General features: G+C 36.8%; 1 protein-coding gene across 4 annotated transcripts in view; it reads right to left on the bottom strand.

The window, feature by feature from the left end:
* Positions 1–24442, bottom strand: part of LOC150097209 (lysosomal alpha-glucosidase-like) — a 284573-nt gene that overhangs the window by 93683 nt on the left and 166448 nt on the right. For all 4 annotated transcript variants that reach the window (XM_090407697.1, XM_090407698.1, XM_090407699.1 and 1 more), the window contains one exon: positions 5467–5615. In XM_090407697.1, the coding sequence (XP_090263823.1) occupies positions 5467–5615 (149 nt within the window). The remainder of the gene's footprint in view (positions 1–5466; positions 5616–24442) is intronic.

The following is a 24442-nucleotide window of genomic DNA, read 5'->3' as shown; positions in this document are numbered from 1 at the left end:
AGTAAGTTGGAGTGTGGTTAGTAGTTGGAAGGGGGCCAATCGTTCGATGCTGTTGGCACACTCTCCCTCGATGAGTCTTTGGACTCCCTGGAGGTGTCAAATAATAATAATAATAATAATAATAAGCTGTTCTTTCGTTTGTTGCACTGTTGGGAGAGTGCGTGTTTGCAGCCTCACGTGAATGCCAGCACATGATTACAGCTGAATGACTATCTGGGAGGTTGTAGCTCAAGTTGTTATTTAGATGAACAGGATTGAAGATAAATTCTCTAGATTCCACGATTTTTCTCTCTAGTTCGTCACTGCAACGGAAGATGCTAGTAGATTTTTCCCAGCAGACTTTGTGACTTTGGTTTTCATCATTAGGATTAGCCGAGAAAAGGATATGACTTGATAATGCACACGCTCGCTGTCTCTTGTAAGTACTGTCCCTCATGTGTTCTTCCATATGCAATTCGACAGATTTGTCTGTCTGCCCAAAATAAGGAATATTACAATCACACAATATTTTATATACACCAGGGTATTTGAGTTGATGATGACAAGGTTTTGGGTTAAGAAACAGATCTTTGGAAGTGGAGTGAACAAGGTTCTGATATTGTATTTTCTTAGAACTTTTGCTAATTTATGTGAAACAGTACTTATGTAAGGAATAGATATATTGCCTTTGAATCTATTTGTTTCTTCTGAGTGATGTCTAGGAGGATGAAGAAGGAATTTTTCAATGATTTTCTTGGAATATCCATTAACTTCAAAAGAAGTTTTCAGATGGTTTATTTCTGTAAGAAGTTCGTTTGTTTCATCAAGAAGAGAACGAGCTCTATGTCCCAAGGTGAAAATTATTTCAAACTTATGAGGAGGGTAATGATTGGACTGACTGTGCAGATATCTGTTGGTATGTGTGGGCTTTCTATGTATCGATATTTTGAGTTTACCAGAAGAGCGAGTCAGTTCAACATCAAGAAAAGGCAAGGAATTATCCGTTTCAAGCTCGGCAGTAAACTTAATACTTTGATGTCGGCTATTGAGATGTTCGAGGAAAACCATAAGGAATTCATGTCCATGGCTCTAAACAATGAAGACATCATCCACATAACGTTTCCAAACTTTAGGTGTTAAAATAAAGGAAGAGATAGCCTTGGTTTCAAAATCCTCTAAGTAAATATTTGCAAATACAGGGGATAAAGGATTACCCATAGCCAGTCCATGATTTTGTTTGTATATATTATCTTGAAATTTGAAGTAACCTTTTCTTTTCAATAAAAAAAGAACCATAGCTGATAAACTGGAAGAATCTCTAGATAATGAAAGTTGGCATATCTTTAATACATACTGTGAATCTCAAGCAGCCAGAATACAATATAATAACAAAATAAATCTTATAAGTAAATTTGAAACATTAAAGCGATTACAAAATAATAGGAACTTCTCAAAACCACAAATCAATATTGACAAAGTCGTTATCAACAAATCTTCTTATATACTTTCAGATGTAGAAAAAAGCATCCTTAGTAAAGGTCTAAACTTTATTCCTTCGACAAAATTAATACCAAAGGAGACACTACTTACAAAAATAGAAAAAGCTACTTCTTTTTTCCCTCTACAAGATGCAAATCTTCTACATATTGAATCTATCTTTATTATCAATAACGCAAAACCACCTGCAGACAACATTACTTCAACTGAACGCAAAGCTATTAAAAGTTTAAAAAACAACACAGATATAATCATCCTCCCTGCGGATAAAGGCAATGCAACGGTTGTCCTTAACTCTGAAGATTACCAGAATAAAATGCTTGAATTACTAAATAATGATACCTACTCAATACTCGAGAGAGAGAGATCCAACTCATGAACTTCAAAATCGTACAAACAACTTATTAAAATACAACAACTGAATTATCCTGAAATGTTCGTTTATCTCTATGCTCTCTCCATCCGTTAATTCCTCGCATATATGGTGTCCTTAAATCCATAAAGAGAACATCCCATTATGCCCAATTGTAGAAGGTATAAATTCTCCTACATACAATCTTTCAAAATATCTTGCCAAATACCTAAAAGGTTTTTCAGGATAGTCACCATCTTTTATCAAGAACACTACAGAATTTGTTACATACATCAAGGATATTACAGTTAATGAAGATGACATCATGGCTAGCTTGGACATAACTTCTTTGTTCGCTAATGTCCCAACAGATGAAGTCCTAACATTACTCTAGGACAAGTTATCCAAAAAATTGTTACCCTTGCTTACACATTGCATCAGGTCTGGTTACTTCAAATTTCAAGATAATATATACAAACAAAATCGTGGACTGGCTATGGGTAATCCTTTATCCCCTGTACTTGCAAATATTTACTTAGAGGATTTTGAAACCAAGGCTATCTCTTCCTTTATTTTAACACCTAAAGTTTGGAAACGTTATGTGGATGATGTCTTCATTGTTTGGAGCCATGGACATGAATCCCTTATGGTTTTCCTCGAACATCTCAATAGCCAACATCAAAGTATTAAGTTTACTGCCGAGCTTGAAACGGATAATTCCTTGCCTTTTCTTGATGTCAAACTGACTTGCTCTTCTGGTAAACTCAAAATATCGATATATAGAAAGCCCACACATACCAACAGATATCTGCACAGTCAGTCCCATCATTTCCCTCCTCATAAGCTTGAAATAATTTTCACTTTGGGACATAGAGCTCGTTCTCTTCTTGATGACCCAAATGAACTTCTTACAGAAATAAACCATCTGAAAACTTCTTTCGAAGTTAATGGATATTCCAAGAAAATCATTGAAAAATTCCTTCTTCATCCTCCTAGACATCACTCAGAAGAAACAAATAGATTCAAAGGCAATATATCTATTCCTTACATAAGTACTGTTTCACATAAATTAGCAAAAGTTCTAAGAAAATACAATATCAGAACCTTGTTCACTCCACTTCCAAAGATCTGTTTCTTAACCCAAAACCTTGTCATCATCAACTCAAATACCCTGGTGTATATAAAATATTGTGTGATTGTGATATTCCTTATTTTGGGCAGACAGACAAATCTGTCGAATTGCGTATGGAAGAACACATGAGGGACATTACTTACAAGAGACAGCGAGCGAATGCATTGCCAAGTCATATCCTTTTCTCGGCTAATCCTAATGATGAAAACCAAAGTCACAAAGTCTGCTGGGAAAAATCTACTAACATCTTCCGTTGCAGTGACGAACTAGAGAGAAAAATCGTGGAATCTAGAGAATTTATCTTCAATCCTGTTCATCTAAATAACAACTTGAACTACAACCTCCCAGATAGTCATTCAGCTGTAATCATGTATTGGCATTCACGTGAGGCTGCAAGCATGCACTCTCCCAACAATGCAACAAACGAAAGAACAGCTTCATATACAACCACAACGTTTTCATGCTAATTATGTATAGAAGCTGTCTATGTTGTTCATAGTCTTTTTACCTTCAATGTTTAGTGTTTTTTCTTTCTTTTATAATGTCACCTGAAGAAGGCTGTTACAGGCCGAAACTAGTAGTGTTTTTATATTAACCTTTTTACTTAAATCTCGGTTCTAGTCATTCAGTTCTTCATAAAACTATATATATATATATATATATATATATATATATATATGTATTTATTTATTTATTTATTTATGTTGCATTACAATGACTGGAAATTGATCTTATTGGCAAAATTAAATAATTCTAAGTAATACTTTTGGATAAGTCTCTGTTTTGACACTGGCCACTTATCTCCAGAAGTGATGACATGTTGTATTAGATGATCCAGATGGAGTCCAGTAGCTTGCAGTCATAAAGTAAGTGATTGACAGTCTGTTGAAGGTGTGGACTACAAATGCATGCTGGTAATTCCAGGATATGGAATCTGTATAATTTTGCGCAGTACTATTTTTCTGGAAAAAAAGGTGCCGGTACTCACCATTAAGATGTTATTACAGCAACTTCCACACTTTTAACATATCCTCCGATATACCCTCGTCGTCTCGCTTTGTGTGCTGCACTCTCCTTATGATCATAAATCTTTTTTCTTAATGACATTAACTGTTGTTTGCGAGATTCTCCAAAATGACTGATTTTACTATTTGACCACTCCGCTGAAATTTTCGTTCCCATGTGTTTATCGATGACAAGACCTGACATCACAACACGCTTTGCAGCCCAACATTTTATTCTTGACATACAGCCACTCGTTTCTCTTGCAGAAGTCATTTTTCTGCAAAAATATCCAACATTCGGGCCAATCATTATCAGAAGCTGCTTCCTTTTGACCACGTGGATCTTCGTCTTGGTTTCGTGATCCTCTTCACCAAGTGTATTTTCGGTGCTAGTTTTCTGTTTTACAGGGTCACAAGTAGATTCAACAATTTCTACTTCTTCAGCCTTACTTTTTTTCTCATTGGCATAAAGTAACTACTTACTTTACTCATTTTGAAAAATTATTGCACTGATTTAACTTAGATTAATTCAAAACTCAAGTGAACACCTGCTTGTTGCAGAGCGAATATAGAATTGATAAACTGATATTGGAAGCAATCGGAAGTGAACACAACTTCCTGTTTCTGGTTATGTACCAATCTATGAAAGAGGAAAGCAGGATACCAACTTATGAGTAATCAAAACTGAAAATTCAATTCGTGAGCACAGTACCACCTACCGGAATATTTATAATACATTTTGCTGTCAATAAATTGCAAATTTTTAAAAACTTAAGAAAAAAGGTGCCAGTACTGCATACCATTGCGTACTGCCAGAAAAAAAGCACTGCTTTTGGATAAGTCTCTGTTTTGACACTGGCCACTTATCTCCAGAAGTGATGACATGTTGTATTATATGATCCAGATGGAGTCCAGTAGCTGACAGTCATAAAGTAAGTGATTGACAGTCTGTTGATGGTGTGGACTACAAATGCATGCTGGTGATTCCAGGATATGGAATCTGTATAGGTAGTGTCTTAATTTTCCATGTCCAGTTTACTAACTGGACATGGAAAATTAAAGTTAAACCTAGAGGGTGGCATGTTTTTTTCAGACAGAGTCTGCTTCTGATACTTGGCAAGAATTCTTTTGTTGTTGTTGATCCATATTTAGATGTTTTCAATTCTTCTTCCCACCAGTTTAGGCTTATTTCTTCTGCAAGTGTTTTCATAGCAGATTTTGAGTACTTTTGGTAACTTGTTTCTAACCATTGATTTATAGCCACTTCTTTAGCCAGCTGATCTGTTCTCTTGTACATATGAGGAAATTGATGATGATGATTGCTGTTTTGGTATGTATAAATCCTAAAGAAAGGGTGCTTAATCTTTTGTAAAAGTGGCTTGGAGATCTTACAAAAAACTGCTTAAGCTGAACAGTTATCATTTAAAATGCATATTGTCTAAAATTTGTGTAATTAGGCACAAATAACTTGAGATACAAATGTCATCAAAAATAATACTTACTCATAAAACAGAGCCCTTACAACTGTTTCTCCATAGACATGACTTCTGTAGAAAAGTGTATATAAGTATGGCAAGAATGTATATCTTGTAAGAAGGGAAAATTTGGCAACATCAGTCACTAATTGTCCAAGTGCCACTGGATCCTGATCCTGTATAGGAAATGCATTAATCTTTTATTATTGTGCAGGAAATTCTTGATATAGTCTATTCTTGCAATACCAAACCTGTTCAGACCAAAGGAATAGTTTTTTATAGTAAAGTTTTCTATAGAATTTCTTTTTTAAAACAACATTGGCACTCTGGGACTTGGTCAGAACCTATCAGTAGTTTGTGATAGTAAGAGAGTTTACTATAATGGTAATCACTATAGCAAAAGTTGACTGTATTACATTTATGGTATGGTAAACTAAACACTTTTCTCTCTCTCTCTCTCTCTCTCTCTCTCTCTCTTTGGTTCTAATCTAGCCTAGTTTTTCAACTTTCTCACCTCCCTAGCATTCTACTTTGAGTTCCAAAAATCACTCTCAACAGTATAGTAGTACTGTTCCAAAGTGCTCATTAAATAATTCTAAGATTTGCAACTATTTCCCTTACAACAAGTAAGTGAGCCTCCATAGCTCAGTCACTATAGATGAAGCCCTTTGGTTGGAAAGACCTAGGTTCGATTCCCATCAGTGATGGGAATAACCTTTATCTGGTCTCTTTCAACAAAAGGTGAGTTAGCCGGCCTCATATGGAGGTAGAGTTTTTTTTCACCCAGAAACTCGAGTTTTTCGTCCCCCAGAACAGGCAAACCAGCCCTGCGAATACACACGGATGATAGTGAGGAATACTTAAGAATACTTAAGAACCAGCCATAGGCTTGATTTATCAGCTATGCCAGTCCCAATCCTGTATAAAATTAGGGGGATTGAGATGGTGCCGTACTTCTCTGTAAAAAGGGACTCACAGCTGTTGTATCATCATACACTAAATAAATAAATAACCACACGTAATTAAAAATAGTGGTAAGGTACTTCTTACTTTCTTTTTCCAGCTACTATACAAAGAAAATATTTCCTTTGATTTCTGAATTTAAGCTTGTTTCTTATTCAGCTGTTTATTGTATTACCTCTCTCACCACATAATCTACTTTGACAGATCTTCCTTTATTTCATTATTCAAACATTTCATTCTTATTCTCATTCTATTCATCCTTCTAAGCCTCTCAAATGTCTGAAATCATTGAAAGACCTTCCACGATCATTGAAACCTCTTACTTTCACCAACTACAGTCAGAATCAACATGCATCCTCTAATACTATACTGCTGAAAACAATTAGGGAATATTTTGATTTTTGTGTAAATTATAAAGTTATAAAAATAATTTACAAACGTAACAAGATTTATAATAAATATCAATTATTTAAACATCTCATCAATTACGCCCTATCCATAAGTAAGAAATATTTATTCATGTATAAAGTATCCAATATTTATAATAATTTGCAGAAATTTATAATTATCCAACAGAAACTAAAATATCTCTGAATTGTTTTGAGCAGCTGTTTCTATAACCAGGTCTCTGGCATAACTGATGTGTATTGCTGCTGGAAATGTATTTCTCCCCCTAGTTGGAGGAAATGGCAACTAGACTTCTAGGTGGTAAAATAGCACCACCTTGCTTACTGGAGGCCTGAATCCAAAAATGGCCTGCAAGCCATGTTTGGTTGCTAGAGCAAGGGCTTCTTCTCCTCACCACCTTCTCACATGCAGTGTGAATGACCCTTTCAATAGCATTTCAATCACACTGTAAGAGGCCCAGATCCTCTGCCACTCAAGGGTGAACAGTAAAACTGTTCTGCAGGCTGGCTGCTGGTTAGTGCATGGGACTGAAGCAGTTAGTAACGAATCTGGAGTCTTCCCAAAGTAAGTGGTAGCAAGATTTTGCTGCCACTTACTTTGCAGTAAATGGCAGTAAGTGTCTTGCTTCAGTTCATGACTAGAGGAAGACCAAATGCAATGGTTTCAGGGGGAACTGTCGAGGTCATGAGGGGACAGGAAACCAGGCTTCCTCTGTGTAGGTGGTATGTCTACAAGGCTACCACCCTTCATTGCATGCTCATATTCCTTACTATCTCTTCCTCTACAATCGATTACTATCTCAAAGAAACAAGATTTTATATGGATCATAAAATTTCTCCCATAAAAAAATTTTTAAATGATAAAAATAACAAAAATCCAACAAAAACATAAAAAGCAATAAATATCCAACAACAACAAAAAAAACTAACATTAATTATTACAAAAATTCATGACCTAAACTACAACATAAACGATATGCATCATCACCTACAGTCATCTAAACCAGAATTATTATTCTTAACAGAACCCCAGCTGGCAATTTCAGCAACTACTACTGACAACCTCAGCTGCCCAAACTACACATTACACAGTTCTTTCTGCCACAAGGGTGGCACTTCTGCATTCATTAGAACCAATCTCTGTGTCAGAGATTGCAAAATCTTGAATACTCCCTGTTTGATCTGCTTTGGCTCAAAATTTCCTTACTCAACCAACCTGTCACATTCATTTGCTGTCTTTATTGCTTCCCAAACTCCAATAACCACTCTGGACTCTTTAACTATCTCTGTCTCTCTCTCTAAAGTTCAATTTTCTACAGTCAAAATACCTTAATAGTGAGGTCATTGTTCTTAGAAACTTCAATGTTCCCAACTCAAATTGGTTCTCTTGTGTAGTTTCACTGACCAAGCAGGCAGGGCTGTCAAGGTATTTGCTATTAGCAGTGACCTATCACAGATCATCAATCTCCCTACCAGAATACCTGCCAACCCTCTCCAGCCTGCCAACATTCTCGATCAGTTCTCCTCTTGGTAACTCACACGACAATGTCATTAAAGTCTCCTTTGCAATGGAACAACCTCCACGAAGCAGTTCCAGTCTCATGTCTTTTGACACTGTAAGGATGCCAAATGGAATGTTCTCTGTGCTTTCCATGGTCTGAATACTCTTCAATTTCCCCAATCCAAACACCTGTACAAACCAAATAACTGAAATCATCCTAACAGGAATGAAAGCCTTCATTCCCTCATTCCAGTCAAAATCCCTGCCCACTTTCCAAGCCTTGGTTTCTCAAAAAAAGTGTGCACCACCACATTACAAGAAACAAACCCAGCATATTATGAGCAGCTCATGACCAAAACCCCAGCTGCTCACTCTGCTTATATCACAACTCACAACAGCTGTAAAAGAACCATCAACAAATTCAAATCTGATTTTGAAAGGGTGAAATGTTGCAAACTCACCTTCTGTTCATAAAGCAGTCATGTCTTCTTGTATTCTCCATGTCACCCATAGCCTTCTGCCAGAAAAAAATCAGAAGAATCCTGAACACAAAGCATCTGGTCCTGATGGTATTCCACCTATTGTGCTAAAAATTTGTGCCCTAGAACTAACACATATTCTAAATCTCAATCTATCCTATTCAATTGGCATCTATCCTACAGCATGGAAACAGGCTCACATCCAGGCCATTCCAAAGAAAGGGGATAAAACTCAACTAACAAACTACTGTTCAACTGTTCTCACGTTTGTTTTATTTAAAACTATGTAAAAGATCATCAACAGCCAACTTCTGCACCACCTGGAGATCCATCAACTAATCAATGACCAGCAAAATGGATTCTGCCACTCTCAATCCACAGCAAATCTTCTAGCTTTCACATACTACCTTGGATTCAAGCCAAATAAAAATTCAGAGAAACTCATGTAATGTTCTCATCATTTCAAAAGCATCTGATTAGATCTAGCACAGATCTGGAAGCCTGCTTCCAGAATGGAAGACAGAATCACCAAATAATTGGTGAGTCTGTCACCAATTTTCTCAGTGGTTGTTCACTATGAGTCATGGTGGATGGCTTCCTCTTCTCAGATTTTCCCACCAATGCTGGAGTACCACAAGGTTCTGTACTCTCACTCACTCTCTTCCTCTATATAAATTACCTCCTCTCACAGATTTCAAATCCTATCTATAGTTTTATAGTTTTGCAGATGACAGTACACTCCATTCCTCCTTTTCAGAGTCTTGAACTCTGATCTCCTAGCTATATTTCAATGGGGCAAGGATAACCTTGTGGACTTCAATGCCACTAAAACTCAGTCCTATCTAATCTGTTGCAAGAACCTTCAATAATAATCTGATATCCAAACATGATCAGATTTCCCTCCTTGGATTGATCTACACCTCCAACTTTTCCTGGTGCAAACACATCTCAACAATAGCTTATGCAGCCACCAAAAAAGCTTGGTTACTTTTCTGTTCAATACACTGCCTCATTTGGGCTGTGCACTAAAATCCTCTGTAAGATTACTCAATGTTATCCAAAGAAGGCAATCTGGTTAATTAATTTTTCTCTCAGGGATTAACTTCATTCCCTCTCCCATAGATGTCCAGTTTCTACTTTATGGATGTTCTACAGCTTCTGTGGCTGATGCTCTGATAAATTGGACACTATTATTCCTCCACTTTCCTCCAAAATCATAAGAACAAAGAGCTGCTATTATAACCTTTACAGTCCAGCTTGAAACTTGTTGAGCCAACTTCTCTGGCTCCTCTTTCATTCCATTTACTTCTGTTCTGTGAAAAGTCTCTCTCTCTCTCTCTTTCCCAAAGACTACAACATTTAGCTGTTCAAAAAAAAAAAAAACACATGAACAAATTCCTCCTTTCTTCTTACCTCCTTGCCTATACATGGCAATGCGGTAAGAAGAAAGGACACCCATCATAAGCTTTAAAAATGTATTCTACATCTCAAAACTAACAAAAGTCAATACATATGGGTGTGGAAGTTGCAGATTCTCAAACTACAGCTCTTTGTAGTTGCAGAATGAACAGTGAAAACATGCAAAGTGGACAGACTGTGGGTTTTGAATTTGATTATCTCATCAGACTGGGTCATTATAAATGATTACCTGAGTGGTTGCCAACCATGTGAGTACTTCATGAGAAAAGAGTGTATGTGGAACTACAAGGCTGATGATTATGAGAAGCTCAGGAGACAGCTTGCAGCTTAGCATGGAATGAGGAGTTGAGTAAAAAAGGAATAAAATGCTGCTTTGGTCAGAAACTGTCTAGTAGAAGCAATATCTAAATGTCAGAAGGTTAAATAAGGTAGTGGTGAAATGGATGAATGAAGAGATTAAGCATGCAATACAAACAAACAAAGACATTATGGAGGTGACATAAGAGGAGTGGTAATAATCATTTCATGAGGAATACAAAGAACAGGCAGGGAGAGTGACTTGATGGGTAGCAAAAGTTCAATATGAGCAGCAGTTAGCTAATGAAGCAAAAAAAAAAAAAAATCCTAGGTAGTTCTTTCAATATATACAGCCAGTAAAAAGAAAAAAAAAGAATGATTACATTATTGGGAATTTTGGGATTTGATTTGATTTTTATGATGCAAAGACATCAAGGGTCATATTGCACCAGGACAGGTTTACAGCATTACATATTGAATGTGACTTCATGGAGAGATTAAGAGCAGTTGATGATGGGGAGGAGAGACTGACTGTAAGTGAGCAAGAGGTGTTTGGGGAGTTGAGTAAACTAGATGTAAATAAGGCTGTGGGACTTGATAATATATCACCACGTATTCTGAAGGAGTGTGCCAGAGAGTTGACACCTGCCTTGACATATTTTTTTTAATACGAGTCTTGCACTTGGTCAAGTTCCTAAAGAGTGGAAGGAGGGCAAGATTGTGCCACTTCATAAAGGAGGTGATCGAACTCAAGCATCAAACTATAGGCCTATCTGTGTGTCAGGTGTTGTGGTTAAGTTGTTGGAGAAGCTTGTGAGAACTAGGATCCAGAGTTGGGTTGACAACAATGGTATAATCTTTGATGGACAGCACGGATTTGCTAAAGGGAGGTCATGTTTTAGTAATCTACTTACTTATTACAATAAAGTGACTGCTTCCTTGGACAGAGGAGAAGGATACACAGTAATATACTTGGATTTCACAAAGGCTTTTGATAGAGTACCTCATGATAAGTTGACAGTCAAACTAGAGCAGATGGGGTTGGATATTAGATTAGTGCATTGGATTGGAGACTGGCTATCTGATAGGTATCAACAAGTTGTGTATGGGGGTGCAATCCAGGAAAAGGAAAGTCACTAGTGGAGTGCCTCATGGGTCTGTTTTAGGGCCATTACTATTTAACTTATATATTAATGATATTGGTGAAGATTTGGATGGAGATATTCAGTTGTTTGCAGATGATGCAAAGTTGGGACGAACCATAAAGAGTAGTGAAGATGTTGTGGCCTTGCAAGAAGACTTGAATAAATTGAGTGATTGGGCAAGCAAATGGGGATGTGAGTTCAATGTTGCAAAATGTAAAGTTTTAAAATTTGGAAAACAAAGATGGGATGCAGAATTTATGCTTGGTGAGAATATATTGTTGGAAGTAGAGGAAATAAGAGATCTGGGGGTGATAGTGGATAAGGATCTAAAATTTAGGGGACACATCGCCAAAATTGTGAAGACAACACAAAGACTTCTGGGAATGATGCGGAGGACACTGACATGTAGAAGTAGGGAGATACTTGTCCAATGTATAAGGCTTTGATTAGGCCACACTTGGACTATTGTGCCCAGATTTGGTCACCGGGTTTTCAGAAGGATGAAGAGATGTTGGAAAGGGTCCAAAGGCGACTGACTAAGGTAGTTTCTGACCTCTGGAATGTTGAGTATGAGGAAAGATTGAAAAGATGTAATTTGCAGAGTCTCGTGGAGAGAAGGAAGAGGGGAGATATGATAGAGACCTACAAGTTGGTAAGGGGTTGTTATAGGATTAATGGTGGAGAAGTTCTACAGAGAATAGTGGGAGATCAGGGGAGAACCAGAGGTCATCCCTGGAAACTGTATAAGGAGGGTGTGAGTAAGGGAGTGAGAGGCAGGTTTTTTTCGTGCAGAGTTGTGAGTGATTGGAATGCCTTGCCTGAGAGCGTGGTGTCTGCAAGTAGTTTGAATGTGTTTAAGACATGGTATGATGAGATGTGTGTGTAAGATAAAAGGACCTCCTAGATGAGTCTTTGACTCCATGAGGTCTTGTTTAATAATAATATATGGTTGTGTATGGTGATTCAATTACTAAATGTGTGGTTGATGAGAGGATGCATAAAGTATCTTTTAATGGAGGAAGAATGAGTAGAGTGAACGAGGTATTGGATATCAGAAGTAAGCAAGCAAAATAGTTGGTAGTTATAATGGGTACAAATGACTTGACTGCAAACAAAGAACACATCAGATTGGATATCAGGAGTTTGTTGAGATGGGAAAAAGAGAACAGTGTGATAGGAAAGGTAGTAAGCATGTTGGCCAGGTATGACAGTGGTAAGATGAGGTGAAGAGCAAGGATTATGAATGATTTGAGGAGAAAGGAGTGCAATTTGCTAATGTGTGGAATGAGTTTGAAGGATGAAGTAAACTGTATAGAAGCGATGGACTGCATTTGAGTGGTTTTGGTGTGTGTGTGTGTGTGTGTCGCTTGGAGGGACTGCTGCTGGAAGGTAGAGAAGTGACTTACCACTTGATCAGAATGAATATGATCAAGTGGTAAGTGATGTGGAAGAATGGGAAAGTAAGACAAGAGAGATTGAAGAGGTGATTGTGAATGAAGAAGTGAGTGGCATGAGTATAGAGAATGAGAGAGCAGGTGTGCAAGACAGACAGGGAAACGGGTAGACTCAGGGCGGCCAGAGGAACACAGTGTGAGAAAGGTAGATGCTCCAAGAGGATATGAATGCATGTGTAAACAAAAAGGGAAGGGGATGACCTGAGATCAATGGAAAACAGTTTGATTTGAAGACAGTTCAAAGATGAATAAGGAAAAAAAGAAATGGCTCGAGTTAAGCATGGAGAAGTCGCATCAAATAAGTGGTGTCAGTAGAACTAGCTATAGTTCCAGGAATAAACTGCTGTGTTTGTATACAAATATTAGAAGTGTACGAAACAAGGCAAATGAAATTGTTGCATTAATTGAGTCTGCTCACCCAAAAATTGTTGGAATAACTGAGACATGGTTGAATGAGGATGATATCCTAACAGGAATAGAGATGGAAAGGTATGATGTGTTTCTTGAGGATAGAAAGGGTAAAAATGTAGGGGGGGGGTGCTATTGATGATAGAGAAACAGTTATTATTATTATTATTATTATTATTACGTGACACCTCCAAGGAGTCCCAAAGATTCATTGAGGGAGGGCATCCACTCTACAACTCTCTGTCTCCACCATTCATCCACCAGCTACAGCAAACCGCATTGACTGCATCAATGCCATCTACTGTCCATTACCAACACTAGTATTTTCACAAACAATCACAATCATCCATGCCCATGGCAGGATTTGAACCTGCAGCCTTTTGGCTGGGGAGTGGGTATGCTAACCACTTGGCCAACCTGGCCAGCACTTAAGTTATATCCATACAAAGTAGAGATGCAAAAGGGAAATAGTGTCAATGGTTTAGAGGCAGTATGGTGTGAGATAAAGGTGAATAGAATAAAATACTTAGTTGGATGGTAGCAACTATGAAATGTATAATCAAATTAGCCAAGCAAATAAGAAAAGGATGACTATTATGGGTGATTTTAACAATGGCAGTATGACTGGGATGATGAGATAGCAACTAGAAGTAAGGAAAGTGAGTTTCTTGAGTTTGAGCGATAACTACTTCAGACAGTATGTAACAGAGTGCATATGAGGATTGAGGGACTTGGATTTGGTCATCTCTTCAGAGAATATAATTATAAATGAGGTGTCAAAATCACCCTCCAGTTGGAGAGTGACCATGAAGTGATTACCTGGGTGGTTGTCAGCAGTGTGAGAAAAGGGTATATGTGGAACTACAAGGCTGGTGATTATGAAGAGCTCAGGAGAAAGCTTGCAGGTGTACCATGGAATGAGAAGTTAGCTGGAAAAGAGATCAATGCAGCTTGGGGTATATTCAAGAACTATCTAGTAGAAGCAATGTCTAAATGTATTCCAATGGTCAGAAGGTTAAATACGGTAGGTGTGAAATGGATGAATGAAGAGATTAAGCATGATACAGAGAAAAAAGGCATTATGAAGGCAGCATAAGATAAGTGGTAATAACCAATTCCATGAGAATTACAGGCAGAGAGGGTGACTTGCTTGGTAAGGGTAGCAAAAGTGAAGTATGAGCATGAGTTAGCTAATGAACTCAAAAAGAATCCTAGGCAGTTCTTTTGATATGTAGCCATCAAAAAAAAAAAAAAACAGTCTTTATGGAAAGATGATACTGATTGAGAAAATGATATAAGGACAACTACTGCAGAAAATATAGTGGAGATACTTAATGGGCAGTTAATAAAGGTCTTTCATTCTTGTGAATGTGACATCATGGAGAGATTGAGAATAGTTCATGATGTCTGACTGTAAGTGAGCACGAGGTGTATGGGGAATTGAGCAAACTTCATGTTAATGAGGTGGTGAAACTTGATAGTATATCACCACATATTCTGAAGGAATGTGACAGGAAGTTGACATCTGCCTTGACATATTTTTAATATGAGTCTTGCACTGTTGAGTTCCAAGGAGTGGAAGGAGGCCAAGATTGTGCTGCTTCATAAAGGAGGTGATAGAACTCAATCATCAAATTATAGGCCTGTCTGTGTGTCAAGTGTTGTGGTTAAGTTTTTGGAGAAGCTGGTGAGAACTAGGATCCAGAAGTGGGTTGACAACAATGGAATTATCTTTGATGGATTGGCTAAAGGGAGGTCATGTTTTAGTAATCTACTTACTTATTACAATAAGATGACCACTTCTTTGGACAGAGGAGAGGGATACACAGTAGTATACTTAGATTTCACAAAGGATTTTGATAGATTACCACATGATAAGTTGATAGTAAAACTACAGCAGATGGGGCTGGATATTAGATTAGTGCATTGGATCAGAGACTGGCTATCTGATGTATCAGCAAGTTGTGTATGTGGGAGCAATATCTAGGAAGAGGAAAGTCACCACTGATGTGTCTCAGGGATCTGTTTTAGGGCCATTGCTGTTTAGCCTGTATGTTAATGATATTGGCAAAGATTTGGATGGGGATATTCAGTTGTCTGCAGATGATGCAAATTTTGGACAAACTATGAAGTGTAGAGAAGATGTTGTGGCTTTACAAGAAGACTTGAATAATTAAGTGAATGAACTTGGAAATGTGGATGCAAGTTCAATGTTGTAAAATGTAATGTTTTAAAATTTGGGAAACAAAGATGGGATGTAGTATTTATGCTTGGTGGGGATATATTGTTGGAGGTGAAGGAAATAAGAGATCTTGGGGTGATAGTGGATAAAGATCTTTCATTTAGGGGACAACACATTGCCAAAACCGTGAGAACCACACAAAGAATTCTAGGAATGATGCAGAGGACCCTGACTCGTAGAAGTGAGGAGATTTTTGTTCCATTGTATAAGGCTTTGATTAGGCCATACATGGACTTCTGTCCATGTATGGCCTAATCAAAGGTGATGAAATCTGTCCACAGATTTCATCACCTGGTTTTCAAAAGGATGAAGAGATGTTGGAAAGGATCCAGAGATGACTCACTAAGGTAGTTTCTGATTGCTGTAACGTTGAATATGAGGAAAGGTTGAGAAGATGCAATTTACAGAGTCTAATGGGTAGGAGAAAGAGGGGTGATATGATAGAGACCTACAAGTTAGTAAGGGGTTGTTATAGGATCAATGTTGGAGATGTCTTATGGCAAAAGGTGCGAGATCACGGAGAACCAGAGGACATTCCTGGTTGGGGGAGTGAGATGCAGGCTTTTTTGCATGCAGAGTTTTGAATGATTGGAATGCCTTGCTTGAGAGCGTGATGTCTGCAGAGAATTTGAGTGTTTTTATTATTATATTATTATTATTTGACACCTTCAGGGAGTCCAAGAACTCATCGAGGGGGGGGGGGCACCTGCTCTACAATTCCGTCTCCACCATTCAATCACCAACTGACTGCAACTACACCAACACCATCTACCTCCGACCACCACTGGTATTTCCACAGACAATCACAAACATCCATGCCCATGGCGGGATTTGAACCCACAGCCTTTGGACTGGAGAGCAGATATGCAAACCACTTGGCCAACCAGGCCGGCATTAAGGTGCGGTATGATGAGCTGTGTGTATGACAAAAGGACCTCCTAGATTACGCTTTCACTCCATGAGGTCTTGGGATAATAATAATAATAATAATAATAATAATGTAGATGGTCTTTGATTAAGTGTTTTATTTCTAACCCACCTTTTAAATACATGAATTAAAATTGGTTTGAATCCTGTCTTGCATACAGCTACTTTAGTGTTTTGACTTATTCCATATACAGTGGAACCTCAGAGTTGTTCAACAACTCTGAGCTTGAACAAATCAGTTCCTGAACATATTTTTCAAACAAAAAATGCGCCAGTTTCCGAACAGAATCTCGATTCCCGAACAGGCAAACTTGCAACCACGTGCTCCACAGGCTGAGATGTAAGGTAGGTGAGAGTCAGTTACATGGCTGCCTCTACTTAATGCAGACACCTGCACGAATTTGCAGTGCGTTTTCTTGATTTTCTTTGTGTTTTGTTGTTTTTTCATAAATTACAACTCTCCTTCATACAGTTAAAGTGAAGTTAAATTTTTGTCTATATTTTATCTATTTATTGTGTTTATTATTTTTGTGTAAGATTTTATGCATTTTCATTGTTTTTGTATATGATTTTATGAATGAAGTACTGTTATAAAAGTTTAAATAAGCAATCATCTGCGGTTTGGGAACAGATTAATCCATTTTACATTAATTCTTATGGTTTCAGTTTTCAAACAAATCAGTTCCCAAAAAGCCTTTAGGAACAAATTATGTTCAACAACCGAGGTTCCACTGTATATTTATTCATTTGACTATATACCCTACCAGGTTTGCTAATTCTGTTGTCTAATTCCATATCTAACATGCTATGTTCACTAAAATTTGTTCCTACATAGCATAAATTGATGTTTTTAATATCCCTGACTATTTTCACATTCTTTGTCTTTTACTGCTGATTTTCATACTAACTTTTTATTACAGCAGCTATTTAATTTGGTGAGGGAATTCTGCAGATTTGTGCTGGATATTTGTAGGTAGTATAAGATCATCTACATAAAGCAAAGAGCAGAGCTTAAACAGCATCTTGATGTTAGGTTCAATGTCACTCTCCTTCATAAAGGGATCCATATAGATAATGAATATCAGCAAAGATAATGCGCACCATTCTCTCACACCTGATTTAACATCAAACAATTCAATTCTAACTTCTGACTTACAATTAAAATATAGACTATGTATTGACATAATATCCCATTTGCACCTATACAAATGTAATGTTTTGAATAGCTTTATTCTTGGAATCTTGTCATATGCGCTTTCAAGATCTACAAAACTTAAGTACATATCCTTGTTATATTATCATGATTTCTTAACTATTTGTCTTTAAGTGAAAATCTGATCTTGATAACCTGTATTTGGCTTAAACCCTAATTGTTTTATTATTATTATTATTATTATTGTATAAGTTAAGGGATATTATTACATCCCATACTGTTTCATAGCCGAATAAGAAACTCAAAGAGTTACATGCCGAATATAGTAAATATATAAAGTTCGGTGAGTCCACGCATAAGCAAATACCTGGATAGTGTTACAACTGACCCTTTAGGGAGTGCAACACTGAGGCAACTCATGGTGAAGTTATGTCGCCGAATTTCAGCCTTTGGCTCTTCATATAATTAATATTATTATTGTTATTATCATCCTAAGACCCCATGGAGTCAAAGACTTATCAAGGAGGTCCCTTTGTCACATACACAGCTGATCATACCATGCCTTAAACACATTCAAATTCTCTGCAAACACCACTATCAGGTAATGCACTCCAATCATTCGCAACTCTCCATGCAAAAATCCTTCTCCCTCCCTCCTTATACAGCTTTCAGGGATGACTTCTTGTTCTACTCCCATCTCCCACCATTTTATTAAAAACCTTTTCAAAATTAATCCTATATAATCCTTTACCAACTTGTACATCTCTATCACATTACTCCTCTTTGTCCTATCTGCTAGACTCTGTAAATTGCATCTTCTCAACCTTTCCTCAATTCAACATTCCCGATATCAGTAATTACCTTAGTTAATCACCTCTGGACCTTTTCTAACATCGCTTCATCCTTTTGAAAACCAGGTGATGAAATTTGTGCACAGCCGTCCATGTGTGGTCTAATCAAGGCCTTATACAATGGAACCAGAATTGCCTTACTTCTACAAGTCAGTGTCCTCTGCATCATTTCCAGAATTCATTGTGTTTTCCTCATAATTCTGGCAATGTGTCCTCTACATTTTAGATCCTTATCCATCATCACCCTAATATCTCTTATTTCCTCCACCTCCAACAATATATGCCCATCAAGAATAAATTCTACATCCCATCTTTATTTACAAAATTTTAAAACCTTACATTTCACAACATTGAACTGGCATTCCCCACTCCCATGCTCATTCACTCAGTCTATTCAAGTCTTCTTTTAAGGCCAGAACATCTGCTCTACTCCTCATGGCTCGTCCTGACTTTGTATCGTCTATAAACACATTTTATTTTTTTTAATTTTGCTATAGTCATCCTCAGAAAATAAATTTTAAAAAATATTTAATAATGAAGAGTGACATATCATGTAGAAAAGGTATTGATTGAATTTACTAAAATAAAGAGCTAAAAGGCTTTTCAGTTCAGCAATGCAAAATTATATAAGTGGATATTAGATCCAGCATTATTTCAAAGTCGAATGTAGAAATTATGAAAGTTTCATAAAAATAAGTTGATCAGAGAGCTTAGAGAATACACTCATGGGCATTCATAAGTTGCCTTAGCCTAGACCACTTAGAAAACAGGCACCACCCAAGCATCTATATATTTGCTTTCTATTAGTTCATAGTTGTTGGAAGTTTTTCCACTTGGTTATACTATAAATTAAAGATACCAAGAAATTATATACTTGGTTTAATCCTTTATCCAATTATAAGGAAACAAGTTTGCACCTGAACTATTTTCAGGACTGGGGCAACTCATATATAGAAGCATATAACTTCACATCACTTGCCTTAGTATCCCGTAATGCAAAGCACATATCCTTGCAGGTATGTATAATGCTATGCATTATGGGAAAGGTCACTACCCAGGCCAGTTTCGACCTTTATTGAGGTCTCATCAGTGGGAGCCAGACCCAGAGGTGATATCAAGGTTGAAGTAATGCAGAAGTCGTATTTTCATATATGAGTTGCAAAAGGTGTCGCACTTTGTTATTAAAATATATGGATTAGAGATAGTTGTTGGAAGTTTTTCCACTGGATTATACTATAAATTAAAGATACCAAGAAATTATATACTTGGTTTAATCCTTTATCCACGTGTAAGCAAACAAGTTTGCACCTGAACTATTTTCAAGACTAGGACAACTCATATGTAGAAGCTTAAAGCTGTAGAAGCTTACATAATTTCTTGGTATCTTTAATTTATAGTATAACCAAGTGGAAAAACTTCCAACAACTATCTCTAATCCAATGTATTTTAATAGTAAGGTGTGACACCTTTTCATAGTTTCACAGAAACGTTCATAGTTTCACAGAAACGTTCATAGTTTCTACATTCAACTTTTAAAAAATGCTGGATCTAACATCCACTTTAATTATATAATTTTGCATAGCTGAACTGAAGCCTCTTGGCTCTTTATTTTATTAAATACTTTTATGCACTAACCGAGAATTTGCTTACAAAAAATACATCTCTCCGACATTTCAAGTTCCTTAGTGCTGAATGAAAGAGTTTTTGCTCTCTTAAAGTTTCTTCTGGGTCGGGCTCTTGCTGAAGGGGGGGAGGGCTTAAGATTTTGGGGGGGGGGGTGTCTTGAGAGAGCAATTTGAGTCTCTGTCGGTTGGTGTTTTTCAGTGTAGCCTCCATTGAGACCGTGTTGGTGGATGCTTTTCCCCTGGAATATGAGTAGATAAGCTGTGGTAAGGCGAGCCTGCCACTGAGTGGAACCAACGCTGAGTTGTTGGAATCCTTTGGTCACTCATTTAGAGTGGTCTGAGGGATCGCCTAATTTTTAGAAAGGCTCTTTACTTAAACAGCGCCTGGTCTCTGAGGAGAACTAACCAGTTCGAAACAGCTATCAGACCAGTGAAACCTTATCAGTGAAAGCGAATATATAGAGACTTGGGTGGCACCTATGATTTCTAAGTAGCCCGTGCTAAGACAACTCATGACTGTCACTGAGTATATTCCCATAAACTCTCTGGTGAACTTATTTTTACAGAACTTTCATAGTTTCTACATTTGGCTTTGAGATAATGCTGGATCTAATATCCACTTTACTTATATAATTTTGCATCACATTATGCCGCAATAATTAACTTTTTAATAATATGTAAATATTTCATCTTAAGTATCATAAGACATCATCAGTACAGTTATTAAACAACAAAGAATTACATTCTAAAAAGCACCTTAGTGTGCATACTTACTTTGGAATCCCTCTACGTGTGAATTTGTAGTTACGAATACTCTGGTTTCTCTCTATATAAGAAATAATTTTGCATCGCCGAACTGAAGCCTTTTGTCTCTTTATTTTAGTAAATACTTTTATGCACCAACCAAGAGTTCACTTATGTAAAATACACCTCTCCGACATTTCAAGTTCCTTAGTACTGAACAAGAGTTCTTGCTCTCTTAAAGTTTCTGCCTGGTCTCTGAGGAGAACCGACCAATTCAAAACAGCTGTCAGGTCAGTGAAACCTTATCTAAATGGACTAATAGAAAGTGAATATATAGACGCTTAGACAGCACCTATGTTTTGCCATAATCATGGCAACTTAATGGCAACTCCAGCTACAGAAGATTAAAATATTAATCAAAGATTAAAAATCTTAAAAGACCAAAGATGAAAATCTTACAGGACATTAATTTTTAGAGGATCAGCAGAAATCCACAATGCCATTTGGTTGGAAAATATGAAATATATTTGGTTGGAAAAACCTTTCCAATCCTGTCTAGGATGCAAAGAAACTTAGCCAGTCTCATACATTGGTCCAAGCTAAGGCAACTCATGAATGCCAGTGAGTGTATTCTTGTAAACTCTCTGGTCAACTTGTTGTTACGAAACTTTCATAGTTTCTAAATTCGGCTTTCAAATAATGCTGGATCTAATATCCACTTTACTTGTATAGTATTGAGTGAACAGTTAAAAATATAAAAGAAAAAGTGTTAGCAGCAAGGTTTCGGACTAAAAAGAAATGAAAGAATTCTTAGAATGCTATTTTTCATCAGTATCAGATGGCATAAACTGGAAGTGGTTGGAATTAATGCAGACTAACTAAAAGCCTATGAAAACAAGCCTATAAGTGCTTGTTCTCGAGCTGGTTCCTATTTTGTAGGAAACAAATTCCTAAATTTCCAAAAAGAAAAATCCTGTCATCTCCATACTAGACCAACACACTTACTATCTGGTGAAAAGCACTTGTTCTTATCCAAGTTTCCCTTCCACAATTTTTCTGAGCATTTTCTCAAATATCATTCTAGAACAGTCAATAGAGATATTTCTCTGTAATTCTCTCTTCCTCCTGCAAATTCTCACATACACTTTTATTGCTTTTTTTTTTTTAGATGGGTGCTATGAGAGCTCTGCTCCAATGATCTGGAATTCAACCCTCTGACTAATCCTTCTGAATTATGCAGTATAATTACTATAGTCAGCTTGGTTGGCCAATTGTGTAGCATATCTGCTCTCCGGCCAAAGGGTTGTGGGTTCGAATCCTGCCGTGGACATGGATGTTTGTGATTGTCTGTGAAAATACTAGTGGTGGTGGTGGTGGGTGGTAGATGGTGTTGGTGTAGATGATGATGATGATAGCTGCGGTATATTGTGAGTGGTGGAGACAGAGAGTTGTTGAGTAGATGCCGTCCCTTGATGAGTCTTTGGACTCCCCTGGAGGTGTCAGGTAATAATATAATAATAAAGCTTTTACTGCCTCCATATTTGAGCATTTCTGGTTGAACATCACTACTCCAGTACTTTTGAACATTTCTTGTTTCTGATTGCTTTTTCTACTTCAAGTATCGATATGTACTTGTGAGTGCATTCTTCTTGACTGGTTTCTATTATTATGCTGTCATTGACTGTTTCATTTAGAAACCTTTTCAAGTAATTACTAGAGACATCACCTTTTATTTAGCTAGTTTTATACAGTTTTTTGCTCTCTGATATTTTTCTCTGTATTCTCTCCAAGCACATGTTGACCTACTTGACAATACCTTTCGATTCAAAGTTTATTTTTCACTTGGTTAGACTATAATAAATTTAGTTTAATCCTTTATCCAAGTGTGAGCAAACAAAGTTTGCGCCTGAAAATATCTTCAGGACTGAATATGGTGTTGTACTACCTTACTGGGGTAAGGTAGTACAACACCATATTCAGTCCTGAAGATATTTTCAGACCCAAACTTTGTTTGCTCACACTTGGATAAAGGATTAAACTAAATTTATTATACCTTTCGATTCAGTTTCTTTATTTTACTTGACTGCTTCAAACTTTCTGAGTCCACTATGGATTTCTGATTTTTCTATTATTGCACAGAACCTTACCACATACTTCTCTGGCTGAATCTCTCAATATTTTCTTTAGGATCAGCAAATGAATCTAAATAAGGTTTGGCACTTCTTTTTAAACTCTGATTTTTTTCTTGAATAATACCTATGTATTTTAGTCTGCAGTTCACATCTGAAGGCTGCTCAACTTTGATTCTTTTTAAAACTTTCTTAGATACTTTTCCTTTCAATATGATATTCAATTTTATCTTGCTCTAAACTAAATGGTGATTACTTCCTATTTCAAATCCTCTGTATAATCTTGTTGTATTCTTAACCAGTGTGAATATATCACTTTTAAAAATAACATAATTAATTAGACTTCTTCTTCCTTTTTTTTTTTTTTTATTTGAATCTTCTCTCCATATGTGCACATTTATGTTTTGTTGGAACATATTGCTAGTAATGATTAATCTATATCCTAAGAGAAATTCAGCAGATACTTACCATTATTAGCTTTTCTATTTTCTTCAAATTTTCCCAAAACATTTCTATATTTGTTAATCATGTCTGATTCCGCTGTTTATATTTCCAACAAGGACCAACTTTTCCTCTTTCTTTATGTCAGCTGCCTTCTCTAATTCCTCGAAAACTTCTTTTTTCAAAAAATTCCTCATGCAATTCCTTATATCACTTTATTATAAAAGTGAGCAGATTACAGAAAGAAAAGTGCTCATAGCAAATCCATGCTGCCCTCACAGATAATTCTATCCCAAATGCCCAATTTCATATATGATCTCTTTCTCTCTCTCTCTCTCACACACACACACAGAGAGAGAGAGAGAGATTTCTTCAGAATCTTAACAAATGCAGAAGAAATATAATTGGTCAACAGTTTGACACATCTTGCCACCACCACCTTATGAAATGGCATTATCTTATTCTCCTTCACTCTTTGAACACTTCCCCAGCAGCTAGACTTAGTGAATAGGCAGGTCAATGAAGCTGTCAATTCCTTAGCAGATTCTCTTGAAACACACAGTGAAATTCCATCCACTCCCACTGCCTTATTGGCCTTCAGAGTACTCAGTATTCAAAACACATTTCCCTCATGTACTTCTGAATCTTCAACTCTCGCATCATTCCAGGAACAAAACTTAACTTTTTCAAAATGAAACACCCAGTTACTTATTTGCTCTGACAAACTGCTAGAAAATTCTAGCCAGAGCACGATAGCATTAATGCTATGATAAAATAAATTTACTATAGCAAAAGTTGATATCTGAGTATCATGCAAT

This window comes from Typopeltis vanoorti, chromosome 17, assembly GCF_054136105.1.
Source record: "Typopeltis vanoorti isolate ZY-2024b chromosome 17, IOZ_Tvanoo_1.0, whole genome shotgun sequence".
In the NCBI taxonomy this organism is placed as follows: Eukaryota; Metazoa; Arthropoda; class Arachnida; order Uropygi; family Thelyphonidae; genus Typopeltis; species Typopeltis vanoorti.
This window is presented reverse-complemented; position numbering and strand designations above follow the sequence as displayed.